Genomic DNA, 25,312 nt, shown 5'->3' with positions numbered 1-25,312 from the left:
TATAGATATAGATATAGATATAGATATAGATATAGATATAGATATAGATATGTGTGTGTTTGAATATAATTGGCCAGTGGTTACAAATGGTTAAGGCATAAGCAAAACCGACCGGGGTACGGGGGGCGCTTCTCACTCCACCTCACGTACAGAACAAAGCACTTCAAGCTAAACTTATATACTGTGTGCTTGTACATATTCATGAATGTTTCCCGTATGTTTCCTCCTATTTCTGATTTTGCTGGCTTTAGGTCACTATTCTTCACGGTACATGCTTCACTTGTTGTTAGGGGGTCTTCAGTCTTCTTTTGGGGGTCTTTTGGCGAAGGCTTCTCCTCTTCCTCATTGTCCTTTGGATAACCTTACAGGTTTGTGTGTGCGTACTAAGGGTTGTGTTATGTTACTCTACTAATTAGTCTGATATTTACTGGTTTTTAGGCCCAATGCTTAAACTCGTTTTAATTTTGTCCATCTCAAGGCCGTTTTGGTCTTGAAACATCACTTATCTTCTAAACTACATCCTGTACCTCAATTTTAACATGTAACATCTGCAAAGGGGTACATCTGCCTTATAACACTGATTCCATTGGTTGCTTCTAATAATAACTTTCCAAATAGTTACAATTTAGTCAGCAGGAATCAATTCCATTTATTACACAACCTCCCGGGCCCGCAGCGAGCCCCGAGCCCCCGCAGAACCGAGCGCGGCTCCCACCTGCGATGGCCGGGGCCGCCTCCGAGCTCCGCCGCCGCCTCACCGGGCTCCGGCCGCTGCTGCCGCCGCTGCCGGGCCCGCACAGACGCTCCGGCAATGGCGGCTCTCCTGCCCCACGGCCGCCCTGGAAGCGCCAGCGGGGCCGGGCTTGTCCCCGCTCTGCCCAATCAGCGCGCGCCAGAGCCACGAGTGACGGCAGAAGCAGCCAATCGCAGCCAGCGGCGGGCTCTGCACACGGCACGGACTCGCCTGCCTTGGGCTGAGCTCCGCCATTTCTCGGCAGCCTGGGCTGAGGAGCGGCCCCGGCGCTGGGCCCGGCCCGGGCAGGAGGCCAAGGAAGCGCCGCTGCGCTGAAGCGCCGGGAGCTCGGGGTGCCCGGGAGCTGAGGGCGCTGCGAGCTGGGGGTGAGTCTGGGATAGAGCAGGGTTATGCCGGAGCGAGGCCAAAACTCTGTGACTCTCCTTCCTGTCCCGGGCGGGGAGCCGAACACACAAGGAAAGGCTCGGGGGTCGGGATGAGGGTGGGGACAGTTCAATCCTTGGTCACGGGCACAGCACACCTGACTTGAGGAAATTAATTGAATTTATTATCAAACATGTCAAAACAAGAAAACGAGAAGTAAAGTAATTCCTCCGGAAATCCATCTTCCCCCCAGCTCTCCCTCCTTCCCGGGCTTAACTTTGTGCCCCTCTCCGTCCCCCTCCCCGCCCAGAGGCACAGGGATGGGGGTCACAGTCAGGTCATGTCAGTGCCTCCCCCTGAGGGACAGGAATCCTTGTCCTGCTGCAGCCTGGGGTCCCTGCCAGGGGCCAGAGTCCCTCAGGAGCAGGCTGCTCCAGCGGGGATCGCCAGGGGGATCCCCGAGTCCGGCCAGGAGCCACTTCCATGGCTCTGCAGGGGCTTCCCCCGGGCTCGGGGCCTCTCTCAGGCACCCCCTGCTCCGGCCCGGCTTCATTGCCCCCCTCACCCCCCCATGCAGCGAGTGCCCGGGCAGGGAGATCCACGATCTTCACGGGGCTGAATCTTGGTGTTTCTGAGTGTTATTGGGCTGAATGTTGGAGTTTTGTTTTTTTGTGGGGGCTGAATCTTTCTATGTTGGGGGGGATATCAGATTTTTGGTGTTTTGGAAGTTTTTGATCTGTCTTGATGTTTGGAGGATTTTTTGGGCTGAATCTTGGTGTCCTGGAGGTCCTTCCAGACACTAGATGCCCAATGACTTCCTGAGATGAACTTGGGAAAGGAGAAACCCTCAGCCCAAGGCTTTTTCCTTTCTTTTTTTCCCCCAAACCAGGATTTTTCATTCCCAAGCTGTGGTCAGATGGAGGAGGAGGAGGAAAAGCCCTGGAGATCTCACACAAGCAGAGGCTGCAAACCCAGCCCAGGGAGCTGTGAGGAGGAAAGATCCTCCCTGTGCCGGGAAGGTGGTCGGAGATCCAGCCGGAGCTCAGAGCAGGGGGTGAAGCCCCACAAGTGTTTGGAATGTGGGAAAGATTTCAGCCGCAGCTCCAGCCTGCTCCGGCACCAGATGATCCACACTGGGGAAAAGCTCTACGCGTGTGGGGAATGTGGGAAGAGCTTCAACCAGAGCTCCAACCTGAGGTCACACCAGGTGATCCACAGTGGGGAAAGACCCTATGAGTGTGGGAAATGTGGGAAGAGCTTCAGAGATACCTCTGACCTGATGAAACACCAGGTGATCCACACGGGGGAACGGCCCTACACCTGCTTGGAATGTGGGAAGAGCTTTGGGTGGAGTTCCAATCTGAGGAAACACCAGCGCATCCACACCAGGGAGAGGCCCTACAAGTGTCCCAAGTGCGGGAAGAGTTTTCGGACCAGCTCTGATGTCCTCCTACATGAGCGGATTCACACAGAGGAGAGGCCCTTCCGCTGCCCCGACTGCGGGAAGGGCTTCAAGCACAGTTCCCACCTCACTGTCCACCAGCGCATCCACAGTGGGGAGAGGCCCTACGAGTGTCCCCAGTGTGGGAAGAGCTTCTCACAGAGATCTGACTTGACCAAACACCAACGGAGGCACCAGTAAGGGAAGCCCTGCGAGTGCCCTGAGTGCGGGAAGAGCTTCGTGCGCTGCTCCAGCTCCATCCCCCATGGGAGGATCGGCGTTGGATGATCCCCAGTGACCCCCGTTGGGCAGAGCCCTGGTGATCCGTGGTCCTGGTGATCCGTGTTGGGAAGACACCTGGCTGGGAGGCTCCACATCTTCCTGGCTTCCTGTGGGCACCTGGATGAACACCTGGGCAGGAACAACATTGGGACACAGACCAACAATGGGAATTCCTTGTGGGGAGTGGATTTGTTGACTTTCAATCCCAGAAAATCTTTTGCATTCAATCCACCTATCTTCTGGTGGCATCAAGGAGGTCTTGGAGGTCTTGTGCAACCTCAGTGATTCCACAGTTTTCATTTCCTATTGCCCAGAGGTGTCTTCCACAGCTAGATGTTGATGAAATGGGTCAAAGACCAAGGTTTTGGAGACAGTGGTCTGGAAAGCCTTCCAAAAAATGTTGTTCCCTTCCACCCAAGCACAGGGATCCTCAGCTGGCAGAAATCCTTTCAATATGGCCTGATGGCCTTTTCATTTTTCTTTATTCCTTCAAAATATCCAACTTTGGGGTGAAAATAATGACATTGAACTAAGACATGGGTGAGGACATTGAGACACATAGACATGGTGGGACATGGACAGTGATGTGGGGACACATGGACAGGGACATGGACATTCATGGGGACATGGGGGGACACAGGCATAGATGGAGACATGGGGGACAATGCCAGGGATGGAAACATGGTGGGGACACAGCCCTGGGTGAGGACATGGTGGGCCATGGCCAGTGACATGTGGGGACATGGCTGTGGCCACTGCCATGGGGGGAACTTGCAGGGGCTGTGGGGGATGCTGGGTTTGAGGGAGTTGAGGGTTCCTGGCAGGGACTTGGGGCTTGCTGAGGGCTTTGGGGAGCCCAGGCCGAGCGGCTGCGGCTGCGCTGGGAGCCCCTGGCGGAGGTTCTGGGGCAGCTGCTCAAGGACCCCCTGGCCTGGAGCCCCAGCCGGGCATTGGGTTCCTGGAAGGGAATGAAGGTCCTTGTGCCCAGGAGGGAAATCCCAGCACCTCCAGGGTGTGAGGGGCAGCTGAGAGGCCACAGCGGGGAGGGGAAAGCCAGACAGAGCTGTCCCCCTCCAGAACTGCACCCCAAAAATCCCCAAACTCAGGAATTGCTCCCAGGAGAAAGCTGCCAGCATCTGCTTGAATTGAGTGAAAGGGGGGATAGGAGAGGTGGGGTGGTGGATTGGTCGGCAGTGGGGCAGGGGTGGAGGAGCAGGAGAAAAGAGGGGCATGGGAGCCCCATATTGGGTTTGGATGAGTCTCGCTCCTCCTTCATCCCGCCTCCTTCTCCTCTCTGGCCCTTTTTCTCTTCCTCCATCTCTTCTCCTGTTCACCCCCGGCCCAGTGCCCACCCTTGGACCCCCTTTTTTCCAATTCCTTCACGCCCCACGGGAGGAGCCAGGATAGAGCCGGGGCAGGTTGGGCTGTGGCAGCGCTGGGCTCTTGGCATGGTCCAGGTACCACCCATGCACCCCCTCCCCAAATTTCCCTGGCGGCTTCAGGGGTCCCAGTGCTTTTTAGGGTTTGCTGGGTGCCATGCTGGAGTTTGGTGTCTCCCAAGGAGTCCCCAGAACAGGGTGACACATGGGGGGGGGACACACGGGGGTCCTGATCCATCACTGCACAGGATCTGTCCCTGCCAGGGTCTCCCCATGTCCCTCCCCACTGCCCCCCATAAATGGGAGAGGGGCGAACTGGGAAGCTTTGCTGGGAACACTGGGAACAGCCGGGCGGGGGCAGAGTGACAGCAGAGCTGGGGGGACACACGACCCCTCCAAAATCAGGGTGGGGATGGAGCGGGGGGTCCCAGCCAGGCCTGAGGCCACGTGGAGGGGCTGCGACCGCCAGTGGCTCAGGAGCTCTGTGGGCAGAGAAAAGGGAGTGACACCGGGCTGGGGGTCATGGGGAAGCACACACGCTCCAGGGGAGGGGAGACACGACCTCCGGGACACCCCCTTACCTTCTTGTACAGGTAGAAGCCAATTTCCAGCACCAGGAAGACAAAGCCCAAGAAGGAGCCCCCGATCCCTGTCAGCATCTTGCTGCGGGTAGAGTCTGGCGGCATCTCTGGGGGGTCTGCAGAGGTCAGGATCTCCCCCAAAAACTGTCTCAGACACCCCAAGCCCTTCCAAGCACCCTTCCACTCTCGTCCACCCCACCCAGGACCTCTGAAACCTCCTCCCAGTCCCTTCCCAGCCTCCCCAGGACCACGAAAGAACCTTCTGTTGCTATCAGGATCCCACAGCCCCCTCCCAGTTGCCCCCCACTGCCCCAGGACCCCCAAACCCTCTCCCAGTCCTTTCCCAGCCCCACCCAGACTCTCAGTCTCTTCCCAGCACAATGAACCTCATCCCAACCCCTGCTTTCCAATGCCCAGTCTCCTTCCAGCCTTTCCAGGCTCACTCAAATCCCTCCCAGTGACACCCAGCACCCCCAAACTCCCTCCCAGTTTCCACCAGGACCCCCAGAACCCCATCCCACCCTCCCCAACATCCTTTAATCCCTTTCTCAGCCATTCTTGACCCTCAAACCCCTTTCCTAGTTTAAACCAGTCTATCTCAAACTCCCTCCCAGGTACTCCCAGCACACCCCAATCCCCCTCTGGTCCCCCCCAGTGCCTCCCCCGCTGCCCCCGGCGCTGTGGGGGCCGGGCCGTGCCCCAGTGCCGGCTCAGGGGGTGCTCCAGGCTGACGTGCTCCACCTGGCAGCTGGAGCTGAGCCCGCATTGCCGGGGGCGGTTTCCAGCAGCACCAGGAGCAAAAGACACAGAATACAAGGGTACAGCAATTTATATATGGGGAGGGTCCAGGTGTGGATACAAAACTTCAACCAGTGAGGGATATCCTGGGGAGAGGAATAGGACACATGGACCAATGGGGTGCTGTGGATTAGGGGATTTCCAAAGGGGACGTCCAAGCAGGGGGTTGGCATAAGGCAGGATTGACAGGGAACATTTGGGAACAAGGGGCAGGGTGGACAAGATTGATAGGGAAGGTGCTGGAAAAAGGGGTTGGGATACAATGATGGGCAGGGCAGGGGAGGAGATAACTTTGGGTTAAACCAACAAAGCAGGGGGGTAACAGAACAAACCAATTATACAAACAGCTTCAAACTTGAAATTAAACAAAAACACACCACAACATCTCCCCTTTTCTGTTTAAAAGGCAGAGCTGTGGTTTTGGGGGATCCATTCTCATTTTGGATACACGTCTCCCCAGCAGGGCTGGTCACTTGGCACTTCTCCCTGATTGACCTCTGCAGTGGGAGAGCCCTGGGAGGGCTCGCTGAGCCTTGTCCAGCGGGGCCTGCGGGGCCAGGCCGGTCCCTGGCTCGGCTGCAGGGGGGTCCCAGGGTGTGAGGATGGAGGGTTTGGGAGGGTTCCAGTCCTGGATACAGGGGTGCACGGGGGTCCTGCTGCAGCGGAATGGGAGTTCAGGGGGGTCCCTTCCTATGTTCTGGGGTTCAAAGGGTCCCAGTGCCTGAAAATGGAGGTTCAGGGGGGTCCCGGTGCCCAGAAATGGGGGTTCTGGGAGGTTTCCATTCCCGAGAATGTGGGGTTCAGGGGATTCCAGGTTCCAGATAAGGGGGTGCAAGGGGTTTTCAGGGTTGGGGAAGGGGGTACCAGGGGGTCCCAGTGCCCCGAAATGAACGTTCAAGGGGGTCTCTGTGCCCAGGAAGGGGGATTCACCTGGAAATGGAAGCACAGAGGTTCCCCATTCCCAGTGTAATAAATGGAATTGGTTTGTGCTAACTAAATTGCAGCTGTTATTAAAGTCGTTATTAGAAACTATCAAGAATCAGTGTTATAAGGCAGATGTACCCCTTTGCAGATGTTGCATGTCAAAATTAAGGCACAGGATGTAATTTAGAAGATAAATGGTGTCTCAAGACCAAAATGGCCTTGAGATGGACAAAATTAGGATGAATCTAGGCATTGGGCCTAAAGATTAGAAAATATAAGAGTAATTAGTAGACCAACATAACACAACGCTTAGTACACACATGCAAACCTGTAAGGTTATCCAAAGGACAATGAGGAAGAGGAGAAGCCTTTGCCAAAAGACCCCCAAAAGAAGACTGAAGACCCCCTAACAACAAGTGAAGCATGCGCCATTGAAGAAAGGTGATGTAAAGTCAGCAAAATCAGAAATAGGAGGAAACTTATGGGAAACATGAATGAATATTTATAAGCATACAGTATATAAGTTTAGCTTGAAGTGCTTTATTTTGTACGTAATGTGAGGTGAGAAGCACCCCCTGTACCCCCATCGGTTTTGCTTATGCCTTAACCATCTGTAACCACTGCCCAATTGTATGCACATTGTAAGAGACAGGTTCGGGAATCAAGAGACGACCCAATGTGAGTTAGTTGCTTGTTCCAAATTTATTACAATCTTAGCTACATTTTTATAGTATTTTGAAAAGCTAATATGCCATCTGTATTCTACTATGATTGGATAATTGCTATTTTTCACGCATTAATTTCTACATTTCTATTGGACCAGCTCATAACACCCAAGCTCTATAAGATACTTTTTAGTAAAACTTATTAAGATACATTTAGCAGATTTCTCATCCTAAATTCTTATTCTTCATTTTCTTATTAACAATTAGTCTTCTTCATTTCTTTGATACAATATTTTTCCAAGGACTTACGCTAGCTCAAAGTCAAGGTTGTGCAGGCCTTCCAAGGAGCTATGGCCTCGAGAAGCGAGCCATTCTTCAACAATTCCCCCGTTTTCCGTCTGCACAACCATGACTTTGGTTACCTTAACAAACAAACACTTGATTTTGTTGGATATTGCAAAGGATATTGCAATATCCAACAAAATTGCAAAGGATATTGCACAACTAACACATAACAATCCAATGATCATAACACAGATAATTAATAATCCTGTTTTACATAAACTCTTAACCCATCCTGTCAGTCCAAGCCAATCAGCCAGTTCATCAATCCCAAAGAATCCCACATCTTCTTTGATCTTCTGTGTATGTTGCATGAGTTCTTGAATTTTCTTGTGGATGGATTCTGAATGATCTTGTAAGTCCATACAACACATACCATCAAAGTCTTCACATCCATGACCATGTGCTAACAACAAAAAATCAATGCCTGCTCGATTTTGCAGTACTGCATGCTGAACTTGTGACATATCAATTGCTAATTCAGAAAGTACTCTGCTAGTACTGTTTGCTTGTTTTACAACCCAACAACTAAGTTTCTTTAAATTGCGATGAGCTCTAGCAGCAGCAGCACCTGGCAAAAGGTAGAAACAAAAACCACTTGCCATCTGTTCCATAAATCCGAATTATCATCACAGTCAGAACTCAAAATTTGACAAAGATCTCTTTTCCATCTGACACGATGTGTGCTATTAGGATGATGGTGTGGAAGCGCCACGCTGAGTTGTCCAATTGTGCAAAGACCTCCAACAGGTTGTGATGGGATACCTGCCCATGCTCTGTTACCACAAATTAGAAAATAACCTGTTGGTAGTCTACGAGGGGATTGAGTCCCAAATACAGGGTTTGATGCATTCCTCACCATTTTAGCACACCACTGCAAAAACTTGCCAGTTGGACTTGTCAATGTGATGATATTGGATTGTTCACATCTTTGATCAGTACCTTTTGCACACAATTTGTTGCTAGCATTTAGATAAATACAATAAGCAGCATCTAATGAATCTGCTAGATCAATTTCTTGTGGCTCAGGGCCTTCTGGAAGATGATCATTCCAAACATCATAATTCTCCATACATTGTGAAAAATTCTTATATCCATTCCTTAGATGCTTTGTCTTAAAAATGTCCTGAGTCTCTTTCATTGCCTTGTCTAACAAAGTCCACCTCGATTCATTGACTGGAACACCAATCAGACAAATAATGAAAGGAGACTGAGGTGTCGACAGACTAGCACAGAAGGTCGTAGTATTTAAACTACGAGCAAGTGAAACCCATACATTTTCCCATGGATCTATGGTCTCTCTAGTTAACATGCCTGTTATTAAAGGTAAAATTATGAGAATGAAAATGCCAGTTGCCATTTTGAACTCTTTCCCACTGTCTACATGAAATAGTACAGTTTTTGCACTGTGCTGCAATTATATTTGTTTTCTGAGCAAGTTTTGTAAAAGTTCCTATTTTCTGAATTCTAAATATTAGATTGGCTCTTTCTAATGCACCCACATTTTCCCATAATGATACGGCTTCTGCCTGTGTTAAAGAACAATTTAAGTATTTTGTCAATGCAGCAAGTGGAGTTAAATGGTGAATTTCTCTATAACACCTAAGACAACCTCTGTGAGGTTTTGATCTCTGATATTCTCACAAATCTCTTTTACAACCTTCACACACAATTCTTATCCGCAATTTTTCTGTGGTTTTACAATACCAACACCTAATACCTTCTAATTTTTCTTTAACCCGTTGTAGATAAACAGAAAAATAGACGCTTTCTATATAGGGAGTTCTATAATCAACTTGTACACCTAATAGATAATTGACTTCTCTCACTAATGGCTCAAGGGCAAGTTGCCACTGTTTACTTTCTCGCCACCATCTACTTCCTTGCAGTCTGGCTGTGATATCCCACTGTTGATGTGGTTGATTGTGGCTCGTGTCCATTTACTCGGCACCCATAACAGTCCTGTATGGGTATCAACACACACGTAGCCTCGGCCATTAAATAGGACTTTAGCTGGTCCTATCCAATGTCCTGTTTTAGGCTCTCTGTAAGGAACAAATACTTCATTAGTTACAACACTTGATTTTACACATTCATTGTGTATGACAGCTGGAGGGTCTTGACAATCTGCAAAAACACACAAATGGTTAATTACAAAAAGAACTTCATCTAATTTTTCTTTTGGGTCAGAGATATCTTTGAATTTGTTAAGATATTTCTTTAAGGTTCTGTTAGTTCGTTCCACTATTGCTTGTCCTGTAGGAGAGTTTGGAATCCCTTCAATATGCTCAACTCCTCATTGCTGCATGAATTTTCTAATATTGTCAATGGCATATGCAGGGCCATTATCAGTCTTAATTCACTCTGGGACCCCCATAATAGCAAAACATTGGGTTAAATGTTTCTTTACATTTTACAAACTCTTTTCTCCTGTCTGGGCTGTAGCCCATACAAATTTTGAATAGGTATCTACAGTAACATGTACATCTTTTAATCTGCCAAATTCAGAAACATGGGTAACATCCATCTGCCATATCTCTAGGGCTTTTAACCCTCTAGGGTTGACTCCTATCCCTAACCCAGGACCATGATGACTACATTGTGGACATGCTTGTACAATTCCTTGTGCTTCTGAAATTGATAATGAGAACTGTCTTTGTAGGCCCTTTGCATTTTGATGAAACTTCATGAGCCATATGAGCAAACTCAAGCTGATTGAGAGGAACTCTCCTCTGCTCCCAACTAACTAATTGATCTGCAATATGATTGCCAAGACCAAGGCCTTCTTGAAATTTATGACTTCTAATATGTATTAGACAATATGGTGCTGATCTTAATCATGTAGCTTGTTGTATTTGTTGAAACAACTGCATTAACCGTTTATTTTGAGTTTCCTTAATAAAAGCATCCTCAATCCTTTTCAAAATACCTGCAACATAGAATGAATCTGTAACCACATGAAGGGGACATTTTATCCACCGACACATAGCCCAACAAACTGCTGCTAGTTCAAGCATCTGTAATGAGTCTCCCTGCTCAGTGTGCAAAATATGGTAAGTCCGAGATCCCTGTTGCTGCCAGACAATTGCTGCTCGTCTGGTTGTTTTACCAGCATCTGTAAAAACTGTATGTCCCTCTTTTAAAGGAATGAATGAATGTTTAGGCAATTGAATCCAATTATGATCTTTCAATATTTGAATAACTTTACTTTTTGGAATTTCATTAGTTACTTGCCCATTGTATGCCAATAATGCAAGCTGAAGAGGATAAGAGTGACGCATTGTCCGTTCAAGATCAGCAGCAGTCCTTGGGATATGAATACTCACTGGTCCATTTCCTGAAAAAGCAATTGTATGATCACAACCTTTTTTAATTGTCTCTCCCACTTGTTCCATCCGGGTCTGTAAGCTACGCTTAGGTTGCATTGATACAAAGACCCACTCAATTATGTAAACCAGATACTCTCCCCTGTTTTTCTTTTGCCATTGAGCAATGATGGCACACACTGAAGAAGGCTGTGAAATAACAAGCAAACAAAGAGGTAAATTTATTACACGCTGTGATGGCCATCTGGTAACAAGTAAAGAAGCAAGATATTAAATACATTGTTGCTGTGTTTCTGTGAGAACAATTGGAGCAGCAGGGTTAGTTCCTTTTAATAAAGGTCACAAGGGGGCAAGATCTTCATTAGTAATTCCAACAACAGTGTGGACCCATTGTAAATCACCCATTAAAGTTTGTACATCTGTAAGATTTTGTATTTTGTAATTCAGTGTTGCTTTCAGTAGATGTATTATGCTGTCACTAATTTGCCAGCCTAAGTATTTCCATGGGGCAGTTTTTCAGGTTTTCTCAGGAACAATTTGTAATCCAGCATTAGACAATACTTGTGTGAGCACCTTTAATTGTTCATCTGTAAAAGGGTGTTCCTGTGCAATGAGAATATCATCCATATAATGATAGATGATAGCTTGTGGCCATTGTTCATGTATTGGCTGCAAAGCTGTGGACACAAACAGCTGACACATGGTGGGACTATTGCGCATTCCTTGAGGCAGTACAATCCATTCATATCTCTCACTAGGTTTCTCTTTATTAATTGCAGGTAATGTGAATGCAAACCGTTTTGTATCATCTGGATGTAGTGGAATAGTGGAAAAACAGTCTTTTAAACCAACAATTAACAGTGGCCACTTTTGTGGTAACATTGCAGGTGAAGGTAATCCTGGTTGTAAAGCTCCCATGGGCTGCATTTGTTCATTAACTTTTCGTAAATCATGCAAAAGTCTCCATTTTCCTGATTTCTTGGGTATAACAAAAATAGGTGTACTCCATGGACTTACTGATGGTTTAATATGTTTTGCATTAACCAATTCATGTGCTTTTTGCAGCCGTTCCTCACTTAGCGGCCACTGCTCCACCCACACAGGATCATTACTTTTCCAGGTCAGTTGTCATGGGGCTGGCTGCACTGCAGGGACCGCGGTGAGAAAACCGAATCTGGGGTAGTTAGTACCACTCCCCATTGAGTTAAACATTCTCGACCAATGAGGGCAAATGTTCCTTCTGGCAAAGGTATTACTGTTGCAACTGCACAGGCCTTTCTTCAAGCACAAATGTTAGAGGATTAGGTGTGACTGAAGCAGCTGCAGACACTCCTCCAACTCCATCCACAGCAGTTGTGGTTGTTTGCAATGGCCAACAGGGTGGCCAGATTTTACTAGAAATGATGGTAATATCTGCACCTGTATCTAACAGTGCTTGTATATTTATCTGTTCTTTTCCATTTATGATGGTTGTTTTTTGAACAGGACGATCATGCATTCGTAGTGTTAGGTATGTAACTGGTCCTGTTGAACCAAAGCTAGCATCTCTTCTCATGGGCTGCATAGGTTTGGATCCTTTCATCATTGCAGATACAAGATTTTGAAAGGGAATTATTTGTGCAATTTTACTGCCTTGAGGTATAAACAACGGCAGATGCAGTGTATATGCAACAATTTGAATAACTCCCGTGTAATCTGCATCAATGAGTCCTGGTATCACCAAGATACCTTTTAAGCCTGCCGATGAACGTCCTAGCAATAATGCTCCTACATCGTGTTTAGAGGAATGAATTGGACCTTTGAAAGTTGTAGGTATCTTTTGCGGCTGATTGTCTATAAGGGTAACTCCTACTGCTGTTTCCAAGTCGATTCCCAGGCTTCCTGTGGTTGCAGGGCATAACTCTGGGTCTCGGGGGCAGTTGCTGTTATCCGCACACGACTGCCTTTCGCAGTCATGGTAGGCATCAATCTAATACTCATGGTAGCATGAGTATTAGATTGGCAATTATTACACCTTACATTGCCTACACATTGCTTTTGTAAATGCCCAGTTTTTCCACACCGAAAGCAAACATTTGTCGGTCAGGAGCGTCCTCCTTTTACAAGAGGTTTTAAAGCCACAGCAAAAGCTTGGGTTTGGGTGGTTATTACATTTAACATTGTTTCATTTTGTGTTTTCACAACACTAGCTACAGCCTCTGACATAAAAGCAGCTTGCTGTTGATACACTGCATTGGCCATACGTTCTAACATTGTTCCCAAGTCAGCTGTGCCTGGGAGAGTAGCTAGTATCATTTTAGCTTTTGGATTTGCATTCTCAAATGCAAAAGTCCTTGTTAATTGTTCTCGTACTTCAGGAGTTAGGTCTGTTGCCTGATCGAGTGAAATGACAAGTCTGTTAATAAAAGAGTCAAAAGACTCATTCATTCCCTGTTTGATAGTGGTGTAGCTTGGTGCTCTTTTATCAGCTGGAATCCTCCACAGGGCTTGCTTTGCTTCCTCAGCAGATGCATTATGCAAATCTGCTGGAAATTGTAATTGCTGTGCCGCTGATGCATAGATACCTTTGCCCATTAACATATCGATAGTGGCACCATGAAGAGGATCAATTGGCTGTCGTGGTGTATTTATAATTCTCTTACAGCCAGATTCCCATTCTCGCTCCCACAATACATACTGTGAGGGAGTGAGTAATAGTTTTGCTATGGCCATACAATCGTCAGGTGACAAAACATTAGATGCAAAAATATAATTAATCATTTGCTTAGAGGGCTCTGAATGTAGTCCATATTGAGTAACTGTATTTCGTAATTGCTGCATTAATTTCCATTCAAAAGGTGTATATTGTGCTCCAGGCTGGCCATTAGCAAGAGTTCCTTGCTGTACTGGATAGGCATGTGGAGAACAGGCAGCTGCAACTTCCCATTGTCCTTCTAAAATAGCATCCCTGATTACTGCAGACCAGCGACTGTGAGATTCAACTGGTCGTATCTGCATTCCCCCTGAAGTGGTAATTATCATGTCACCTACTGGCTGCCTTCCATGAGGATTTAGATTGCTCATTTTCTTGATTACTTTTTCTAAAAGCTTATCTGATGGCCTCTTGTGTTTTGGAACTGTAATATCAGAGGGTGTTCCGTCAGCTTTGTCAGCTGAGCTTTCATCCCCAGAGTTTTTTGCACTAGTTGTACGGAATTGGGAAATTGTACAGTCTTTGCCTCCTGTTTCTGTGTTGTGTTGTTTGTTCACAGGAGATAAGGGGGATGCATTCGGAGTTACTGAGGTCAGTCCTGTCTCTTGATTGGCAATTTCTTTTGCTCTTGTTTTGACAGGCACTTTAATACCTTTTGCAGGACTAGGGTCAGTGAATAAAAAAGAACTTGATTTTGCTGACACTTCTATATCTTCCCCTCCTAACATTTTTTGTGCAGCTAATGCCATATGTTTTTCAGCTTGGTATTGATTTAGCGCATGAATAATTTCTCTCCAAGTGGTAGCAAGGTCTCTAGCAGATTTACTGCCATCAATAGTGGCATCCCATAAGGTATCTCCAATTTTTTGCCACTCTGTTCGGTTAAAGATTTCCATGGAATCTTGCATAAATCCCTTCTCTTTTGCCCATTTACATAGCTCTTGGAGGTTTTTTGTGCTTACACTTAGCGAGAAATTCTGCCAGCAGCGATAATGCCGCTTCTCTCTCCATTTCCCGAGATAGCGCTGCTACCGGCACTTCGGAGGACGGCCGTCAGATCCTCTCAACCTCTCCAGGCGCTTTGTGCCGAATCGCCTTCTCTCCTTATTCCAGAATCCACTGGATTCTTTTACTGCATTTCTGCAATACTGAGCCTCTTGACAAGGTCCTCAGGCTGCGTGCTGGCTTTATTTGTAATCCCTGGGTCCCTGTTTTGGGTGACAAAATGTAGGAGACGGGTTCGGGAATCAAGAGACGACCCAGTGTGAGTTAGCAGCTTGTTCCAAATTTATTACAATCTTAGCTACATTTTTATAGTATTTTGAAAAGCTAACATGCCATCTGTATTCTACTATGATTGAATAATTGCTGTTTTTCACACATTAATTTCTACATTTCTATTGGTCGAGCTCATAACACCCAAGCTCTATAAGATACTTTTTAGTAAAACTTATTAAGATACATTTAGCAGATTTCTCATCCTAAATTCTTATTCTTCATTGTCTTATTAACACTTAGTCTTCTTCATTTCTTTGATACAATATTTTGCCAAGGACTTATGCTAGCTCAAAGTCAGGGTTGTGCAGGCCTTCCAAGGAGCTATGGCCTCGAGAAGCGAGCCATTCTTCAACAGCACATATATATAGAAATAGATATACCTGAATATATTTACTAAATTGTATCTTTCTTACTAAATTGTATTCTTTTACTAAATTGTATTCTTTTTTTATTTTGTTTCCAATTTATTAAAGTATTTTATCAATTAATTAGATTGATTGTTTGGAAATTTGAAAGTCATTTATAACACTACTTATTTCAAACATTATGTAGACTATGTAGGAATGAAAAAAACCACCAAACTGCAGCAGGATATCCACTGTGCTTTAGGTTCTTCTTATTGAGATTCTGCAGGGTGAGAATATTTGGCTCATTCTGAGAACTGACAACATTTTTTACTATTCAAAATTAGATCTGCTTCTGTGAGTACCACATTTCAAAAACCCAAGCCTGGGAACCTCTTTCTGTTTTTCTTCTGTCCCTGAGCAGGTAACGGGGATCCGGCCCCTGTTGGGCCCTGGCGGGGCCGGGCCGGGCTCTGCTGCAGCGCTGGCCCCTCCCGGGAATCCCTCTGGGTCCCGTTCCCGGGGGGCCGAGCCCTTCCCGGGGAACCCGCCCAGCCCCTTCCAGCGGCGCTGCCGGGCCGGGCCAGCCCCCGGCTCGGCTGAAATTCTGCTGCCACTGAGTTTCTGCAGAAGCTGCCGGGCAGGGGGAGCGGAAGCGGCCTCTGAGTGCTGGCCTGGCTGCTGAGATCCCAGTGCAGCCACGGGAAAATCATCCAGCAGGAACAGCTCCGGCAGCTGCCCCAGCACAGAGCGAGTAACCAGCCACAGGCCTGGGCAAGATATTAACCCTTTCAATACACAGAGGAGACCTACAAACCTTGTTCATCTCTACAGGGACAGAAAAGGACAGACTAACAACATGCAAAAAAACAACATAAAAACATCAAAGTCAGTAAAAAAAAAAATCAAACCTCTGATAGAAAAAAAATGAAAAAATGTAAATTAAAACGAAAATATTCTTTTAGTAAAGCCATAGAAATAAACAATGATGTATGAAAATATCTCCTTTAATTAATGAAAAAAGTATAAAAAAATATTCAAACTGTAAATCTAAACAAAAACATCCATTAATGAAACCAAACAAATGTTAAAGTAACTGTAATCCCATAAAAAGTTTGAACAGAAAAATAAATAAAAACAATAAAAAACCTTTGCCCCCAGGGAGAGAAGAAGAAAACTTCTGTTCCCAGAGATGATCACAAAAACAGATGAAGAAAACATTTGCCTTCAAACAACTCATCCTTAAAATAACACCCCATGAATTCATAACCCATAGACACACCTCTGAAAGGGCTGTAAAAATGAGAAAAACGTCACAATAGCAAAATTTCTTCCCCGGCGGCTGCTCTTTGTAAAAATAAAAAACCACAAAAAACCTGTTCCTTGTAAAAAAGTCTCCATGACATAACAAAATCTAATAAAAACTATTGCATAATTAATACTGTTTTAAAATCACAAGTTTTATCTCGACAATGTCAGATAAAACAAAAAAAAGTTATTCAGGGGGAGGAAAGGTGTTCTGAAAGTTTTATTCTGGTTTCTTATTCTTGTACTCCAGTTAATAAAGTTTCTTTATTGCTTCTAAGTTTTAAGCCTGTTTTGCCCTTCTCCTAATCCATATCTCACAGCCAGAAATGAGTAAGTGCCCTGGAGATTTCAGCCAGCGCTAAACCCACCACATTATTTAGTGCTTTAGCCAAAAAACTCAAATTATCCAATCTAAGGCACTGCACCAGGCTGAAGCTGAGGATCCCCAGCCAAGCTCAGAGGGAGGAGAACACAGCATTTGTGGGATCCTTTCCAGTCTGACTTGCTTTAGCTGCACCCTGGGGGAGGAGAGAGCAGGAGAAGGGTTGGCTGAGTCCTCTCCCCTCTGCCTTGCCCTTCTCTGCTGGATCCTCAGTTCATCCCACACCCACCCCAAGACTCCATCCCCATCCTACTGGTGCTGACGGGATTAAAGGAGATAAAGAGGAGATTAAAAGGATAGAGGGGAGAGAAAAAGAGAAGTTTAAATGCAGTTTAAATATGAAAGAAATACATATGTTAGTGGCTGCTGATATTTCAATGGGAGCTGAAGGGTTTGGGAGGGGACAGGAGCCCGTGAAGGGCTCAGGAGCTGCTGCTGCTGCCGGGAGGGAGGAAATGCACCAATGGCTCCCAGCAGAGTCTGTGCTTTGAGGCTCTTTCCCAAACAGCTGCAGGAGGGAAAGCAGCTGAGTTTGGAGGAAGAGTTTTCTGCTGAGGTTTCCTGTTTGGAGCTGTCACAAGCTTGAGCTGCTCAAGGGAAAGGCGGCTCTGCTTCCAGCAGGGCCCAACTGCACGGGAGCACAACTTGGTTCCCTGGCCCTGAGCCAACGGGCAGCAGCAGCTTCTGTTCCCTCCTGGCTCTTGTGTCATTTCCAGCAGCACAAGACACACCAAGAAAAGCTCCTCCAGAACATGCCATGATCAACACAACCTGATTTCATTGCATGAAGGAACTCTGACAGTCCCACGGGCTCAGGTTTGTTTGTCAGTGAACAGAGCAGGGAAAAGCACAGACACATTCCCTGCACAGGGAATTCACAGGAGGAAAGTGCAGCACTGAAGGATGTGCTTGGATACAACGTTCCCACGGCAGTTTTGGGGATAAAATCATCAGCAGAGAGAAAAGAAAAAGTCCTACCAAGGGTGGGCTGGGGAGGGCTGGTGCTTCCCGGGAGGCTCACGAAGCTCAAGAGGACAAAGCCCAGACCTTGTCCAAGCTCCGAGCTGGGTCTGAGCCAGAAACCAGGGGGTGGCAGAGACATTGCTGCTGAAGGGCTTCAGATTGCCAAAGCTAAAGTGTCCAGTATCAAGGAACAACTTGAGGGTACAGAAGTCCCAGTGCCCACGTTCCATCCCCTCATTTCAAGCTGAAAGCAGAGCTTCACTTGTGACTCTGCTTTTTAATAAAGAATGTCAAACTTCAACAAAATTCCCTTAGAAAGTACTCATGAAGATTCACATTGTGAGAGCCCACTCGAGACAGCCTCAACTCCTGCCCTGGTTCAGTCCTTGTCAAGCCCACTGTGCTTTCCAGCTGCTTTGCTCCAGCTCTCCCCAAATCACCATGAATTCCACTGAACTGAAACAAATCCAAGTCCTCGTGGGTCGGGACAAGGGCAGGGAGAGGTCCCTCCAAACCTCCCTGGGAATCATCCCAGAGCCCTCAGCCTTCCATGTGCCCATCTCCGGGTCCTCCCAGTGGCTTCTCTAGCTCTCCCAGTCCACCCCAGCCTCTCCCAATCACTCCTAATGCCCCTCTACTCCATCTCACTCGTCCGCGGATCTGCCGCCCCTCAGCCAATCAGAGCGCGTCTCTCTGATGACTCATCAGTTGCCGGGCAGATCCACAGAGCCGAGAGCCCCGCGCTGGACTCGGCCTCCCAGTGCCGCGCACTTCATTCCCAGTCCCTCCCAGTCCCACCACAGTCCCTCCCAGTGCCACCACAGTCCCGCCCAGTGCTACCACAGTCCCTCCCAGTGCCACCACAGTCCCGCCCAGTGCCACCACAGTCCCTCCCAGTGCCACCACAGTCCCGCCCAGTGCCACCACAGTCCCTCCCAGTGCCACCACAGTCCCTCCCAGTGCCACCAGTCCCTCCCAGTGCCACCACAGTCCCGCCCAGTGCCACCACAGTTCCTCCCACTTTTTTTTAGCCCATTCCCAGTCTATTCCTAGTTCATTCTCACTTCAATGCCATACCTCTACCCCCTCATCCAGTGTCCCAGTATCCACTCTCATGTCTCTCAGCGCAACCCCAGTCCCTGCCAGTCCATTCCCAGTCCCTCCCAATGCTACACAACTCATCTCCACTCTCTCCCAGTTTCCCTCCAGCTGATCCCAGTCTGTCCCCACTCCCTCCCAGTGCCCCCAGTGTATCCATCTCGCTGGTGCCCTCCAGCTCCCAGCCCGGCCCCGGCCGCCTGCTCTGCTCCCTGATGGATTTCTCCCCTGCCCACATCCAGCTGAGCTGCTCCCAGGGCCAGCAGCAGCTCTCGGGCCACGTGCTGGCCACTGCCGTGCTCCCCAGCGGGGACTGGAGCCAGCAGCTCCTGGTGCTGCTGGAAACCGCCCCCGGCAATGCGGGCTCAGCTCCAGCTGCCAGGTGGAGCACGTCAGCCTGGAGCACCCCCGAGCCGGCACTGGGGCACGGCCCGGCCCCCACAGCGCCGGGGGCAGCGGGGGAGGCACTGGGGGGGCCCAGAGGGGGATTGGGGTGTGCTGGGAGGAACTGGGAGGGAGTTTGAGATAGACTGGTTTAAATTGGGGAAGGGATTGAGGTGCTTAGGATGGCTGGGAAGGGGTTTGAAGGATGTTGGGGAGGGTGGGATGGGGTTCTGGGGATCCTGGTGGACCCTGGGAGGGAGTTTGGGGGTGCTGGGTGTCACTGGGAGGGATTTGAGTGAGCCTGGAGGAGCTGGAAGGAGATTGGGGATTGGAAAGCAGGGATTGGGATGAGGTTGGTTGTGCTGGGAAGAGACTGAGAGGGGACTTGATGAGTCCTGGTGGGGCTGGGAAGGGACTGGGAGAGGGTTTGGGGGTCCTGGAGCAGTGGGGGGAAATTGGGAGGGGGCTGTGGGATCCTGAGAGGAACAGGAGGGGCTCTGGTGGGTCCTGGGGAGGCTGGGAAGAGACTGGCAGTGATTTACCAAAATAGTGATATTGATCTGGTATCAACATCAATCTGTTAATGGACAAAAAACCTCTCCAACAGTTTAAAGTTACAAAGTGGATGTTTAATCACAGCACTGGGCGAGTGCGGGAGTCATCCCCTTAATACACACTGCAAGTTGACAAAAGCTTCCAGCGTCTATTTATTTAAAAAATCTTGAATTTCCAAAAGATGAATATATATTATTACTAATACATATTCACAATTCTAACACCTCCCATTCCCCACTTTGGATTAAAATTCACAGTAATGAGTTTAAAAAGTCATTCTGCCTACGTGATGGGCTCCCTAATTTGAGGAAAGGGTGGTTTTGGTGAGGAGAGGTCATCAAGAGATGAAGGAAAACCGCTCTTCCTCACTCTCACCTTTCTACCTTTACAATGGTTGACTTTACAAATCACATTTGGTACAACTCCAGTTTCCTCCATTGTGACTTTGAAATGGGTTTCCAGATGTAAGGTCTGTGATCTTCCTGAACCTGTTTATCAGTTTCTCTTTTCTCATTATAAGCACATCTAAACAAATATACAATGACAAGTAATTTTTTACCTAAGTCCGAGATTCATTATCTCAAATCTTGCTTCTCACTTAATCATTAACTCTAGTTCTAGCAAAACCTGTCTCTAGCTAAGATCTCTAGTTTTTCTTTAATTCATCCTTTTTCAAAATTAGTGAGTCCAATGAAGGTTTCAGAGGGTCCTGGATGGGCTGGGAGAGACTGGGAGGGTCCTTGGAGGGGCTTGAGGTGTCTGTGAAAGGTTTTGGGGGTCCTGACCTCTGCAGACCGCCCAGGGATGCCATCAAACGCTGCCCACAGCAAGATGCTGATGGGGATTGGAGTCTCTGTGTTGGGCTTCATCTTCCTGGCACTGGGGCTCGGCTTCTGCCTGTGCAGGAAGGTGAGGGGGGGTCCCAGGGGTCGTGTCCTCCCCCTCCACAGAGCGTGTGTGCTCCACTCGGGCCCCCCAAGCCAGGTGTCACCCCCTTTTCTCTGCCCACACAGCTCCTGAGGCAAAAGGTTCTCAAGGACTGAAAGTCAACAATTCCCATTGTCATTCTGTATCCTGTTGGATTTTCATTCCCCTGCTTTCATCCAGGTGCCCACAGGGAGCCAGGAAGATGTGGAGCCTCCCAGCCAGGTGTCTTCCCAACACGGATCACCAGGACCACGGATCACCAGGGCTCTGCCCAACGGGGGTCACTGGGGATCATCCAACGCCGATCCTCCCATGGGGGATGGAGCTGGAGCAGCGCACGAAGCTCTTCCCGCACTCGGGGCACTCGCAGGGCTTTCCTTACTGGTGCCTCCGTTGGTGTCGGGTCAAGTTAGAGCTGGTGGAGAAGCTCTTCCCACACTGGGGACACTCGTAGGGCCTCTCCCCAGTGTGGATGCGCCGGTGGACGGTGAGGTTGCCGTTCTGCTGGAAGCCCTTCCCGCAGTCGGGGCAGCGGAAGGGCCTCTCCTCTGTGTGAATCCGCTCATGTTTGAGGACATCAGAGCTGGTCTGAAACCTCTTCCCACATTCAGGACACTCATAGGGCCTCTCCCCAGTGTGGATGCGTTGGTGTGCCCTCAGGTAGGAGCTCCACCGAAAGCTTTTCCCACATTCCAAGCAGGTGTAGGGCCGTTCCCCTGTGTGGATCACCTGGTGTCTCATCAGGTCAGAGATATCTCTGAAGCTCTTCCCACATTTCCCACACTCGTAGGGCTTTTCCCCAGTGTGGATCGTCTGGTGTTTCCAAAAGTCAGAGCTCCGGCTGAAGCTCTTCCCACATTTCCCACACCCGTAGGGCTTTTCCCCAGTGTGGATCCTCTGGTGCTGGAGCAGGTCAGAGCTCTTTCTGAAGCCCTTCCCACATTCCAAGCACTTGTGGGGCTTCTCCCCCAGCTCTGAGCTCTGGCTGGATCTCTGGCCGTGTCCCTGGCACTGGGGGGATCTTTCCTCCTCACAACTCCGTGGATTGGGTTTGCAGCCCCTCCTTGTGCGGCATCTCCAGGGCTTTTCCTCCTCCTCCTCCATCTGGACACGGTTTGGGAATGTAAAATCCTGGCTGGGGAGAAAAAAACAACAGGAGAGCGCCTTGGGCTGGGGGTTCCTCCTTCTCCAAGTTCATCTCAGAAAATCACTGGGCATCTTGTGCCTGTAAGAATCTCCAGAACACCAAGATTCAGCCCAAACACCCTCCAAACATCAAAACAGATCAAAAACTAATCAAACAAGATTCAGTCAAAATCCCCTCCAAAACAGAAATGTTCAGCCCTCACAAGAAACCAAAGTACCAACATTCAGCCCAATAAAGCTCAGAAACACCAAGATTCAGCCCCGTGAAAATCGTGGATCTCCCTGCCCGGGCACTCGCTGCATGGGGGGGTGAGGGGGGCAATGAGGCCGGGCCGGAGCAGGGGGTGCCTGAGAGAGGCCCCGAGCCCGGGGGAAGCCCCTGCAGAGCCATGGAAGTGGCTCCTGGCCGGACTCGGGGATCCCCCTGGCGATCCCCGCTGGAGCAGCCTGGTCCTGAGGGACTCTGGCCCCTGGCAGGGACCCCAGGCTGCAGCAGGACAAGGATTCCTGTCCCTCAGGGGGAGGCACTGACATGACCTGACTGTGACCCCCATCCCTGTGCCTCTGGGCGGGGAGGGGGACGGAGAGGGGCACAAAGTTAAGCCCGGGAAGGAGGGAGAGCTGGGGGGAATTACTTTACTTCTCGTTTTCTTGCTCTGACACGTTTGAAAACAAATTCAAATAATTTCCCCAAGTCAGGTGTGCTGTGCCCGTGACCAAGGATTGAACTGTCCCCACCCCCATCCCGACCCCCGAGCCTTTCCTTGTGTGTTCTGCTCCCCGCCCAGGGCAGGAAGGAGAGTCACAGAGTTTTGGCCTCGCTCCGGCATAGCCCTGCTCCATCCCGGACTCACCCCCAGCTCGCAGCGCCCTCAGCTCCCGGGCACCCCGAGCTCCCGGCGCTTCAGCGCAGCGGCGCTTCCTTGGCCTCCTGCCCGGGCCGGGCCCAGCGCCGGGGCCGCTCCTCAGCCCAGGCTGCCGAGAAATGGCGGAGCTCAGCCCAAGGCAGGCGAGTCCGTGCCGTGTGCAGAGCCCGCCGCTGGCTGCCATTGGCTGCTTCTGCCGTCACTCGTGGCTCTGGCGCGCGCTGATTGGGCAGAGCGGGGACAAGCCCGGCCCCGCTGGCGCCCCCAGGGCGGCCGTGGGGCAGGAGAGCCGCCATTGCCGGAGCGTCTGTGCGGGCCCGGCAGCGGCGGCAGCAGCGGCCGGAGCCCGGTGAGGCGGCGGCGGAGCTCGGAGGCGGCCCCAGCGCAGCGTCCCGGGCACAGCGCAGCCACCTCCGGCCTCCCGACACGAAGCGGGACGAGCCAGCGCTGCTCCGCCACCGCCTCCTGCCGAGGCCCCAGCGGCAAGGAGACCGCGGGCAGCCGCTCCCGCAGCGCCCTCAGCCCAGGGCCAACACGGGCCGGCCACGGCACAAGCCACCGGCCACAGCCCCCTGCCGCCCCCTCCCGGGCCCGCAGCGAGCCCCGAGCCCCCGCAGAACCGAGCGCGGCTCCCACCTGCGATGGCCGGGGCCGCCTCCGAGCTCCGCCGCCGCCTCTCCGGTTGTTATAAAAGAAATTACAATTTTGACAGCTAGGTCCCTTGGGTTAATGGCAGTTTAATTAAAAATGAATACAATTTAGTAAATGGAATAGTAATTTGGTATAAAAGAATACAGTTTAGTAAAAGAATATCATTTAGCAAAAAGTTACAATTTATATATATATTTGCCAGTAATTAAGTAGGATTAAAGCATAAGCAAAACCAACCGGGTTCCTCACCCTGCCTCATGTACAGAGCAAATCACTTCAAGCTAAACTTATATACTGTATGCTTATACATATTCATTAATACTTCCCATAACTTTCCTCTTATTTCCGATTTTTCTGTCTTTATGTCACTTTTCTTCACGGTACATGCTTCACTTGTTGTTAGGGGGTCTTCAGTCTTCTTTTCATGGTCTTTTGGTGAAGGCTTCTCCTCTTCCTCATTGTCCTTTGGATAACCTTACAGGTTTGTGTGTGCGTACTAAGCGTTGTGCTACGTTACTCTACTCATTAGCCTGATATTTAGTGATTTTTAGGCCCAATGCTTAAAGTCGTTCTAATTTTGTCCATTTCAAGGCCGTTTTGGTCATGAGACATCACTTATCTTCTAAACTACATCCTGTACCTCAATTTTAACATGTAACATCTGTAAAGGGATGCATCTGCCTCGTAACACTGATTCTTTTGGTTGCTTCTGATAATAACTTTCCAAATAGTTACAATTTAGTCAGCACGAATCAATTCCATTTATTTTAATCCCCCATTTCTCTTTTTTATTGCATTTATTGGTGCTTTTTTTTAAAAAAACATAAACTTAAATTTTAATTTTTTTATCTTCTCGATAATTTCATTTCTTGCATTTACTTTATTTTCAGTTATAATTTTTTAACATTTTTCATGCTGTATCAAGCTTTTTGCACTCTTTCAAATTTAGTTAACTTTTTTTTTTTGAGCTATTATAGTTTCTTTTCGTTCAGTATTCCTTGAATTACTGAATGGATTAGTCTAATAAGGCATGAAATTATACAAAATAGAAACAATAATCTTAATATAAAACACTATACCATAAATTTTAACTTTTTCCACTAAGTGCTTCTAAAAAGGTTATCTCACTAATCAGTCTTCAAAATAAAATTCTATTTTTGAACTGGTATATATATCTTTAGCAATATTTGTGACGGCTCTTCTATGATCATTTATCTTTATACAACACTCAGATTTGTTAAACTTTCTACAAACTCCCCCTTCTTCAGCTAACAAATAGTCCAGGGCAATTCTGTTTTGATAAACAAATGCTCACATTTGTGAATGTTGCTTGGCCAGCAGCTTTAGGGCAGTAGAGGTGTGGTTTGAAACAACTTTAACTACTGTCTGCAGCTTCATGAACTGATTCAATAGATAGATTTGGGTTCTATATCTCTAAGATCCATCTGCAGCTCAAGTGGCTGGGTCATCTCTCTGCAGGCCATTTGTCTTCATTTCTGGTTTCTTCTTGCTTTTGGAAAGTCAAGGTTCAAGTCCCTTTTATTGTTCTTTAATGTTTCATAAAGTGGTGTTCTTAACATATTGCTCCTGGACCTCGGTATAACGAAGAAGGAGGGTCATGTAACTCTTCAGATACAGGTTCTTTTTCACTTTTGAGGTAATTCACTGTATGCTCTTTACTCACAATTTTAATATATTCCATCAGGGGCTTTCCATTTGTTACTTGTTGTACCTGGTTGTTCCAAATAGAATTTTAGGTCACTTATGGATTGGTAAGGGTTAGCTCCAGAACTTTTATACCAGCACAAATCAACATGGTTATCCTACAATTAGTTTCTTTTTGTCATTCTCTAATATCCAGCA

General features: G+C 48.4%; 2 protein-coding genes across 2 annotated transcripts in view; one reads left to right on the top strand and one right to left on the bottom strand.

The window, feature by feature from the left end:
* Positions 1-25,312, bottom strand: part of LOC131588527 (zinc finger protein 420-like) — a 76,996-nt gene that overhangs the window by 20,116 nt on the left and 31,568 nt on the right. Inside the window, exon 2 of the mRNA XM_058857422.1 lies at positions 21,175-21,681. Coding sequence (XP_058713405.1) covers positions 21,175-21,681 — 507 coding nt within the window. The remainder of the gene's footprint in view (positions 1-21,174; positions 21,682-25,312) is intronic.
* LOC131588523 (zinc finger protein 883-like) overlaps positions 1,686-25,312 on the top strand; it is a 90,433-nt gene continuing 66,806 nt past the window's right edge. The window contains exon 1 of the mRNA XM_058857418.1: positions 1,686-2,755. Within this exon, the coding sequence (XP_058713401.1) occupies positions 1,941-2,755 (815 nt within the window). The 5' untranslated portion in view covers positions 1,686-1,940. The remainder of the gene's footprint in view (positions 2,756-25,312) is intronic.

This window comes from Poecile atricapillus, chromosome 26 (assembly GCF_030490865.1).
Source record: "Poecile atricapillus isolate bPoeAtr1 chromosome 26, bPoeAtr1.hap1, whole genome shotgun sequence".
Lineage (NCBI taxonomy): Eukaryota > Metazoa > Chordata > Aves > Passeriformes > Paridae > Poecile > Poecile atricapillus.
The sequence above is the reverse complement of the archived record's forward strand: the minus strand, read 5'-3'. Positions and strand labels throughout refer to the sequence as shown.